Source organism: Eurypyga helias, unplaced genomic scaffold (genome assembly GCF_000690775.1).
Source record: "Eurypyga helias isolate BGI_N326 unplaced genomic scaffold, ASM69077v1 scaffold3981, whole genome shotgun sequence".
In the NCBI taxonomy this organism is placed as follows: domain Eukaryota; kingdom Metazoa; phylum Chordata; class Aves; order Eurypygiformes; family Eurypygidae; genus Eurypyga; species Eurypyga helias.
In genome coordinates, this window is record NW_010232568.1 from 1 (window position 1) to 10,306 (window position 10,306).

General features: G+C 39.2%; 1 protein-coding gene across 1 annotated transcript; it reads right to left on the reverse strand.

The window, feature by feature from the left end:
- Positions 1–2,616: 2,616 nt before the first annotated feature.
- Positions 2,617–9,973, reverse strand: COPS8 (COP9 signalosome subunit 8). The gene is made up of 7 exons (XM_010161417.1): positions 9,907–9,973; positions 8,467–8,515; positions 6,876–7,008; positions 5,729–5,836; positions 5,220–5,282; positions 4,046–4,087; positions 2,617–2,767 (listed from the first exon to the last, which is right to left on the reverse strand). Coding segments are annotated over exons 1-7 (477 nt in total). The 5' UTR covers positions 9,909–9,973; the 3' UTR covers positions 2,617–2,687.
- Positions 9,974–10,306: the final 333 nt, after the last annotated feature.

Sequence of the window (10,306 nt, forward strand, 5' to 3'; positions counted from 1 at the left end):
CACTAATGAAGATGTTAACAGTACCAATCCTGCCACTGATCCCCGAGTAACACCACTCATCACTGTCTCCACTCAGACACTGAGCCATTGACCACCACTCTGAGTGCAACCATCCAGCCAGTTCTTTATCCATCCATCAGTCCATCCATCAGATCTATGCCTCTCCAATTTAGAGACAAGGAAGTTGTATGGGACAGTATTGAAGGCTTTGCACAAGTCCAGGTAGATGGCATCTGTTGACCATCCTCTATCCAGCAAGGTCGTGACCCCATCATAGAAGGCCACCATATTAGTCAGGCCCGATCTGCCCTTGGTGAAGCCATGTTGGCTGTCAAAAGCAGGTTGAATTACATAGACCACAAGTGTCTTTCAAGACTACAGTTTAACCTGCTGTTTTGCTGCCCATGTGTTATCCATGCACACACTGCACTAAGCGGAGAGGAAAACCCTGAATAAGGGCATGCAATGATTCACATTAACCTCGTTATCGCTACCAAAAGGTATTCAAGTCATTGTCATTACTACACTGAGAACAAGTGCTCAAGAAATGTTAGAACAGAGCCAAACATATAAATGGGAAATAACAGAACATTTTCTATTGGTATGAGCCATGCTATGTCCACTACATGACGAGGAAGTGTGGTACACGCAGCCCACCTGAAAAAGGATATTTATGAACCAGAAACCATGATAAAGGGCAATGAGGATGAAAGAGATCTGAAATAGCTTGGATTCCAAAGTAGTACAAACAAAAAAAGCGTGGCTGGGAACACAGTACTCCAGGCAAGTCATGAGTTAGCACCATACCCAAAGCTAAAAGTCAGCTCAGATTTTACAGCAGACCAGAGATCAACATTATGAACTTGTTAGAATTGGACAGAGAAGAGTCAAAGTTAGTATACTTGACCCAGATTTGATACGAGAGATACAGATCACTCATGCCCACATTGCTCCTCTCCTATTACCATTCAAGTGCAAATGGTTAGTAAGCCTTTAATCATGTTTCATTTTCATTGCTGCAAGCAGTGTTGTCCTTGTGTGCTACAAACTAGAGTTGCACAAAATATACACAGAAGGGGAAACTTCCACTTAGCTCTTCAAGTACTTTACACCTTTGAATATTTTAAAGTTACCCTTCAAATGTCTTTAAAATCTAAAAATCCATACAATTGCCGCACACAAAGTTATTCAAAATACCTGCCTAGGCATAACATTGCACTAATCTTTAACTCGCCCTATCCAAATTAGACCAGTAAGAATTCATTAAAAAACTAGCCAAACCAGAACAGTACTCTTAAGGAGGAAAAAAAAAAAGAAAAAAAATCAAGTACACAAGGTCAGTGTAAACATGTTCTTTAATATCGCTGAAGATAAATTTAGAAATCCAAGTCTTAGGTGGGGTTCAAATAAATAATCATTTTGAGTGTTTACATATAAAGGGAGCTCTCAAAGCAGCAGTGCACAATTTGTAATTCCTCCCTGCTAACACACCCCCAACAAGAGAATGTACAGTAGGTAGTGCACACTGGAAAAAACAATCAACATACAGCACACTTGCCATCTTCAATGAAACCACTGAATATGATGTCCAAAAACGGGGGGAGAAGCAAATGAAGGCATGCACTGCCCTTTAAAGCACCACTGTTTTCCCACAGCCTTTTTACCAGCATCATACAAATAAGAAGCCTGGGAATACAAGCCATCTTTCTGCTTCTGAAATCCACTCTCAACTCCCAAGATGAACACAGCAGTGCTCTGATACAGAAGATATATTCCTCAAACTGACATTGCAGCATAACACATCCTCATCCCAGCTGGTCTCTACTCAGGGACATCTACTCCAATTTTTAAATTTCTCTCCAGTAACTGCAGAGGTAATCCAGAAAGCTTAAAGACAGGTAAGAATTGTTGTTTTTTGTAGATCCTGGCCCAAGAAAAGAATCAGGACAAGACAGGCCTCAAGAGGGTGTACAGTTACACAAAGTATCTGGTGGCCTACATTACTCAAAATAAAACCTCCCAAAAGTAAAAACTCTTCCTCAAAGATTTACCTTTCTTAAATAGCTCCACTTATTCTGCCGTTTAAATATGCCCAATGTGAAGTTTCTCACATCAAAATAAGATTTAGCAATCCAGAAAAACAACAAGAAAAGAGATCAACTATAAATATGCCACAAAAGATACTTGCAAAAGAGTTAAATTGTTTTCCCAAGTTACTGTTTCAACAAAATATTTTCTCTCTGCAGATACGGGTAGGGCAGCCTTCCACTCTTTGTGCTTTAGTTCAACATGCAATTGTTCCACGATAAGCACTGTGGTACTCGCCACAGAAGCATGTAACCTACGAGCAGAAATTCCTTAACACAGTTAACCTGCTCTGCTACTTTTTTTCCTTCTCCATTCCTGATACACTGAGTTCTGCCTCTCTCTGCTATGAGTCATTTAAAAACCTTACTATGCAATACTGCTGTGTACCTACTGAATAAATATTACAGGAGTTAGAGGACTGTTTCAATTGCTAGCTTGCCTTTGGCAAAACAAACTGAGGGAACATACACTCTATGCTTCACACATTTGAGTAGAGGATGCTGCAACATTTAACAGATACAAAATAAAATAAATCTTAGATTTCTAGAATTGTCAGCACACAGGATTCCCAAGTTGTTCTGAATACAGGAGCAAGGTAATCAATTTTCAAGGAAAGCCACATAGTCAGTCAGTCTGGCCAACTGCTGTTCGTTTGGAATTGGTGGAACAGGAGCAGGTTCTACAAAGATAAAACAAATGAATCATTAATGAAATTAAGAAAGCAAATCCATCTGCAATATCATCCATCACAACAGCAAGGAAAAACTTCAGTACATCAGACTGTTAAACAGTCTTATGGGAGCACATCTTAACTGTACCTCCTACCTATACAGCTTTAGCTGACATTGTCTGCGAGATCAAGTCGTCCAAGAGTTACTAAGAGCAAAGATAGCTGTAACAATTTCCTGTTGTCAGCAGTCTTTTTTTTGCTTATACTGGAGCCTGAATAATGAAGACTGACAGTAGTTCCACTTGACAAAGCTCCTGGAGCTCTGCAGTTGCTCCTTTCCTTACAAGTTGTCATACAGAAGATACCAAATGAACCTACAGCATTATCTAAGAACACAAAGCACTGCATGGGTTGCCGGAGAATGAAGCACGTATGTAGATCTCCATACAAATGCCACCTAACTTGAGACTACAGTTTAACAATAAGGTTGGAAGACAAGTGACTAAAGCCAGGGAAATAAGTTAGGAATTAAAAATTGGAAATAAAAATTCTGCAGGAAACGCAGGAAAATTTGCATTTACTCCCCCTGAAGAGCCAGCAGACTAGCATTCAGGACATAAAGTAGACATACTGCCTAGGGCTGAAGTATGTGATAAAGGAGGCTGACTATCAAAAGAGTTTTCAAAAAACAAGACCCCAGCCCTTGAAATTGGCTTGGAATTAGACCTGTAAATTTAAGACGCTTTTGGCACACTGTGTTAGATACAACAAGCCACCAATTCAGATCTACTGTCACTATCTTGTGAACAAGAAACAGCGTTTTGAGCTTCAGCATGACATATTACACCCCAATCTATAGCTGAGCTCTGAGAAAAACCAGAAGATTATTTTCTCCTGAAGTCCCACATCACACAAAAGCAACAAAACCTACTCAGAGTTGCCTTGTGAAGAAATTGCCTGCAAGCCAGAAGTTTTCACCAAAAACTTAAAAACCTTCCCACTCCCCCCACCCCACCCCGCTTTGTGATCTGCTCCCTTGTTCAGCTACAGAATTCGGAATCTTAGGCACTCCTTAAAATGTGAGGGGAATACAAGACAGAGGAAGAAACATGTTTAATTAGCCCCTGATTGGGGATTGTTTGGTTTGTATGTTTTTTTTCCTGAGCAGGGAGTGAGGACATTCATTTGTCTAGGACTCAATTCCTATTTTGTGGTGCTGGTGAAATTGTGCTTATATTAATCATGCAAGGTTTAGAAACATGCAAGTAGATAACAAATTGGAAGTACCTGATGAAGGGATAAATCTGTTAAAGGAAGCTTCCAGCACACCTGAAGAAAACCACAAGAAAGTTAGCTCAGTGGGTCAATTTTAGTTCTATACATCAAGCCAAAACTGGATAAGAAGGTAATTAAAGTTAAGCCTGTTCATTTACTTGTTTTACTTTGGAGTTAAGCAGAATACCCAAGGCTTAGCTGGTTGGACACATAGTTTCAAAACAGATGACAACCTCCTGCCTCTTTCTTTTGCCTCCAACATAGTTGTTGCACGCACTTTTGGAAAAGAACCACATGTAACTTATTCTCAGTACTTGTAAGTGCTGCATATTTTGCAACCCGTTCACAAAAAAAGATCATACGCAAAAGCTCAGGACTCTGGTTGGTTTCATGCCCCAAGGGATAAAATTTCACCACCTTGCCTGGCACGCGTTTATTATAATGTTCTGGGCTCTGAACACCTAACAATTCTGCCCATACAAACAACATTCTTTTCTTAGCCTAACAGATGTTGCCCCTTTAGATATGCTACGATCTGGCTCCTTCCAGAGCTGCACCATGCAGTTTAAGAGCAGTCATGTCATCTCTGCCTTCAGACCTTAACATTTATTCTTGCCTCTGCCACCCACAGACAGTGCTTCAGCAAAAAACACCCAAGTATTCTTGCAGGCACAGATATTCTATTATCAACACCATGACAGTTAAGGATCCAGTAGAATAAGTTTGAAAAAGCAAAGGAAATAATACCAACAACTTGAGCTGCTCAGAACACAAAGATCCAGTAGATCCCTGCCCAAAGAACTTCTCCTGATAAAAACCTCAGGTTCAGAACGGTGTATCTTTACACATCTTGATTAGATTAAGACATGTCATTTGAGGTCAACCAACTTACGTTGCACTGAGTCAGAGCCAGCAGCAGAGAAGCAAAAGAAATCATAGCACATCCTGTCTGCTTTTGTTTAAAAGAAGTTAATTTGAGGATGTAGTTTAATCTAAACTATTTGTATTTCCAAACCAAACCCACTACTTTGCCCTTCCTACATTTTATAAACATTGTGCTTTACAGCAGCATAAGCCCCCATTAAAATATTTTAAAATTATTGTGCAAAATGTTAATTAAAAAGTAACACCAAATTACCAAAAATGTTTTAAAAAAAATGTCTAATGAAATAACAGCTCCACCTACCTGGCTTTTTAGGCACTACCATACGAGTTGAAAAGTCTGCTTGCCAGCCCTGTTCTAATACACCTGAAAAGGCATTTTTACATTTGTAAGAACAAGTATTTTATGACTGCTAGAAAAGCAAAACAAAGCAGCACATTAAGATCAGTTGAAAAGCATCTCAGTACACTGTCTATAGGCAACAACTCTAAGACCTATTTCTTGAAAGCATTTAGACATTCAGTTTGACAAATTAGCACACAAAACTAGGTTAACCCACTACCTTCAGTCTTCCCTCATTGCCAAATTGCTTTAACACTTCCACATATAGAAGGGGAGGATAATCAGTCATAACTGGTGGCAAATAATAAAATCAGATACTTATCCAGAACCAAGGCATTTATCTCTATTCACTGCCCCATCACTTTACAAGTGTCTTGGAACCTGTATGCACGTTTCTGTTCACCATCACTTACAGCCTTCTGACCTCAATCATCTGTAGCAAAACTATTCAGTGCATAAAAGCAAAGTACCTTTCACAGCTTCTTCTACAGGAAGCCCGACAAAGGCTGCGAAATCATCTGCAACTATTGACGTATATGCCTGAGAAACCAGTCCAAAGGCTCGTCTCCTAGTTGCATCTAAGAAGAGATAAATACATAAGTGGATAGACTGTTCTCCATGACCAGAGATCTGAGAGTTTTCCCAATTTTAACACATTTGGTAAACCATTATGCCCTTAAAGCTAGCACTTTACTAGTTTCTACTCCCTTCCCACAATTCATTGAAGCACCAGTCAGCAGCCTGAGACATCAGCTTGCTCTACACCAGGACAAAACATCTCAGAGACCACATTTCACTTCCAAAAGCAGTTTGTAGCATCTTGAGTTCTACCACAGGTATGTAAACCCATTTAGGGAACTGCTTCCAATGGTATTCCCAATTGCAACAAGCTTGTGTGTCAAGTAATTCAGAATTAAAGAAAAAATCATGAAAAAGGCATGAATAATTAGAGTAATTGCTTTTTTAGCCACATCAAATTGATACCAAGGCATCTGCAAATCAGTTGCTTCTAAAATTACAGAGAATTTGTTATTGCAAAATACCTTGTAGGCTTTTCAGCAGCCTGTACTGCCCCCTAGTTGCAAGACTTTGGCACACAGTCTAGAACTCAAACATTTGTCTAAAGCCACGTTTAAAAGAAAAGCCTTTTCGTGTCGCAAGGCTCAGAAATGCCAAGCCAAATTCCCTAGATTACTGGCCAAGTCTGAATTTAAAAGAAAAGCTTTTTCATAAGTGTCACAAGGCTCAGAAATGCCAAGCCAAGTTCCCTAGATTACTGGCCAAGTCTGATAAAACCGCATAACTAATGGTCCATTTTGCTATTAAAGAACAAAACACATGGCATATAAAATTCCAATATAAAAGCATATACAATCACAGACTCGATCCTAATCAATAAAAACATTTCAGTTTGTTTCTACAAGTTTTTGTAATGAGCTTTTTAGTTACACCCAATACCTAAAACCCTTTAAGCAAAGCCTACAAAACCTTAGCAATCTACCTGCCCACTTCTGATTTTTCACAGTAAGTAGTCATTTGTCTATTTGTGTTTGCACCCACAGAAATAATTCAAGGCAACATCTAATTCCATGCCACCTACAGGAGTTCAATTTGTACCTCTAAGTGCTTCCATGATGGGTTGAATAGTCTCAGACCACTGATGCGCACCGATAGTTGTATAGATTCCCGGAAAGTCTCTCTGCCAGATTCTTTGTCCTACTGACCAAACTGCACCAAGTTCCGCATTTGCCTGTTGTGACGAAAGAAACAGTTAATCCAGAATGGTGTAGAAATCCATTTCCACACCTCTCCTTTTCCCATTCCTCAAGTAGATCACAATACCTGTAATGAGGAACCAACAAGCACTGGGAAATCTAGCAGGTATCACTGCTCCAAGCTCCCTGATCGATCCACTGCTGAAACCTTATCACCCACGTATGCAAAGTCTCAGTTACCCCAATCCGGGCTGATGTACCAGCTAAAACAATCACAGCCAATAGCTTGCGCTCAGGCTGCTGACTGGAGTTGCAAAAAAAGGACAGACACAGCTTATTTTCTGCTTAGAGAAATGCTTGTCCCTTCAGTGGAGGCTTTATAAAGTACAGAGCCTGTTTGCACAGTGAAGGCAATTTTCAATTTGAAATTTCATCTTAAAAAGCTTGACAGTAGGTCATACTTCACATAGTGCCACAATCATGACAAAACTGCTCTCTCACTACTGGTTTTAGGGCTGCTTCTACCATGTTATTGTTATTGGTCAATGGACTCCAGAACAGCCTGTCAGAATAGCGACCAAACTGGCTAATGAAGTGCTTTTATCAGTTGTAAGGAGAACTGATTTGTTTCTGAGGAAGATTCATGAAGACACACACCCAAGAAAACACTACACTTCTGAGATGTAACCTTCCCCAAGTAACTCATGCAATGAGTTTCCTCCACCAAGAATAGTGCTTCACATGAAATGCATGTTACACCAAAACACACATTGATTATTCACAGAATATCTGTGCAACAAATGCAGCAAGTTTCAGAGAGAGTCTAGGTAAAATTTGGTCCAGACAACCGCTGCCTCAACTGGTGTAATTAGTTTTCTTTCAAGAAAAAAAAGTATTTCAGAACCACCTGACAGGTCCCATCTTGACCATGAGGTTTCTTAATACAAAACTACAGAACACTTGTTTCCTTGTAAAATAAATGATCTCAAACTAAGAAAACGACAACAATAAAGTCTGGATGCATTTCTGGTATCATATTTACCCAAAACCTCAAGATGCATCTTTGACCCAAATGCAGTGCCAAACAAACTGCCTTCAGAAAATAAATCTGTATGAAGGCGCATCTGCTCCAAAGTCACTTTTCACTGCACAAGGTATTCTGCACCCTCATGTGAAATGCAGCCCCATCCCAGAGTTGGATCCATTGCTTTCCTCCAGCTGGCTACCCTTTGCCATCAGGCTTTCTAGTAAGAAATCTATAGATTTACTGAATCTTAATAATCACCAGATTATTTGGGAAGGAAGAGAGTTAACAGAGGAGCAACTAGGAGATCTTGAAGAGCAGCATTCCATCTGCTGGGCAAGCAATTCACAGCACAGAACTCAGCCCAAGGCTACTCACCAGACTGAATCCTTGGGGGGAAAAAAAGTCATTATTTGCAAGCTTGTATCTAACTGGTTTAGTATCAAATGGCATTTTATGAAGTACTTACAGATTTGATAGCAGGAGGAATTCTTTTCCAGAGATATCGTGCGTTATTCCTAAAAAAAGAAAGTTAAGTTAAAAATACTTCCCGGTAACTAAATGTTTGTGACAAGAAGACACCAAAAGGTTTGTTGAGATGCTACAACTGACAGTCTCAGTGCTTTAAAACATTCCTTCTGTCTCTACTGAAGGAGAAAAACCAAATTACTCTCAAGTTGACACCACGGCAGCCATGATAAAACAAATAGTTCACTAACTGCCTCATTTAACACCGGTTTAGAAAAGGTTTTTCATTTATCTACCCTAGGCAGCATTTCACAAAAGTTAGTTTTGGAGGCTTATTTTTGGAATAGCTGCATCTTTGATGAACACATGTAAGAAGAGTAACTTTTCATGGTGTCAGTAGTCATTTAGATCAGTGGCCTCCAAACTTTGATCGTGCACTTCCAGCAGAAAAACATGTTTGAGCATACACCCCCAGTATATGCACCTGTATTTATAAGTTATATACATGTACTACTGTATTAATGTTATGTACGTTATAAAGCATATAAATACAGAAGTTTAAAAGGATTAAATAAACCCCATTTAAATATTTTTATTTTACTTATTAATCGTACAAAGATACCAGCTTCATGTGCCCACACCCCACTTTGCATACCAAAGACTTAGGCTGGTTTGTGCATGTTCTTCCCAACCCAGCTTTGTCACCTACATTCTGGAGACTTGGCCATACTCAAATACTTAGTCATTGTTCTTTAGAGCACAGAAGGCAAACAGAGGGTTACAAATTCTCAGAAAGACTTAAAATGCAAAATGGAGAAAAAGACACACTGCTTTTCAAATCTTTGAATCCCCACACCAATGCTTACATTGGCTTGATATCAAATGTGGCAGTGTCGTTTATTCTGCCTGAATAAAGAACAATCAATTTCTCAATAAAACCCTAAACGCAGTGAATCAGGTTCACACAGGGTAATAATCCACCAGACCAAATGCAAAGGTTTACTGCTTCATGCAGACTGAGCTCTTTCAGCCAACCACATCCCTCATTTTTAACATGGACAGTTTTGAGTAAACCTGCTATAATTAGACACAAGGAGGAACATGCAATCTTACTCAAAAGAAATGCAGCCTTAAAAAGCTACAAATCAAAACACTGAAGTGTTCAACACTTTCCAAAGGAGCCAATTTCACTATTTAAGGAACTTTCTTCCTAAAGAAAACTATTTCCCTGCAGCTCAAAAGAGCGGGTAAGAGCAAACAAAGAAGAATAATTTTCCTGATAAAGCAAGGGGTAAAGAGACTTAATTTCATGATTTTTTTTTTCCAAAACAGCACTGCCTACATGGATTGTTAGTCACCCAACCAATTACTAATATTTTGGCAACTATGGCTCAAGCTGAAGTTCCGTTTCTGAAGTTAGAGGTGAATAAAAGCCACTTACATGTCATTATGCAGCAGGTACAAAGCTAGAAGTTGGCCATAAACAAGGGGTGTTGCGATTCCTCCAGGGGCCTAAAAACCAAGTACAAATAATTTGATTACACATTTTAAGAACAAGATATCTTACAAAATAAACCAGGTAGCTAATTTAAAAGAAATCTCAACATTCCAAGACAGTTAATGTTTTTCACACCACATAATAGGTCTGGAAATATCTTCAGAGTTACAATGTTATAGTAATACCATTGCAAGAGTTACCTTGCACATGCCAGAAGTTTTACTTGGAAAATGTGAATGAAATAAGGTTACACCTTTCTAATGTTCTAACTTAGGCTCACAAACGTGGTGACCATCGCGCTTTACAGTTTCACACAAAAAGCTGTTGCTAGGCACTCACAATT

Bases quoted from the DNA above. Each gene is read 5' to 3' on its own strand.
- COPS8 (XM_010161417.1), bottom strand. The intron at 5,837-6,875 runs GTACAAATTGAA...ATCTCTTCTTAG, and splicing joins CATCATGGAAGCACTTAGAG to ATGCAACTAGGAGACGAGCC. The intron at 4,088-5,219 runs GTAGGTGGAGCT...GGTTTTCTTCAG, and splicing joins GGTAGTGCCTAAAAAGCCAG to GTGTGCTGGAAGCTTCCTTT.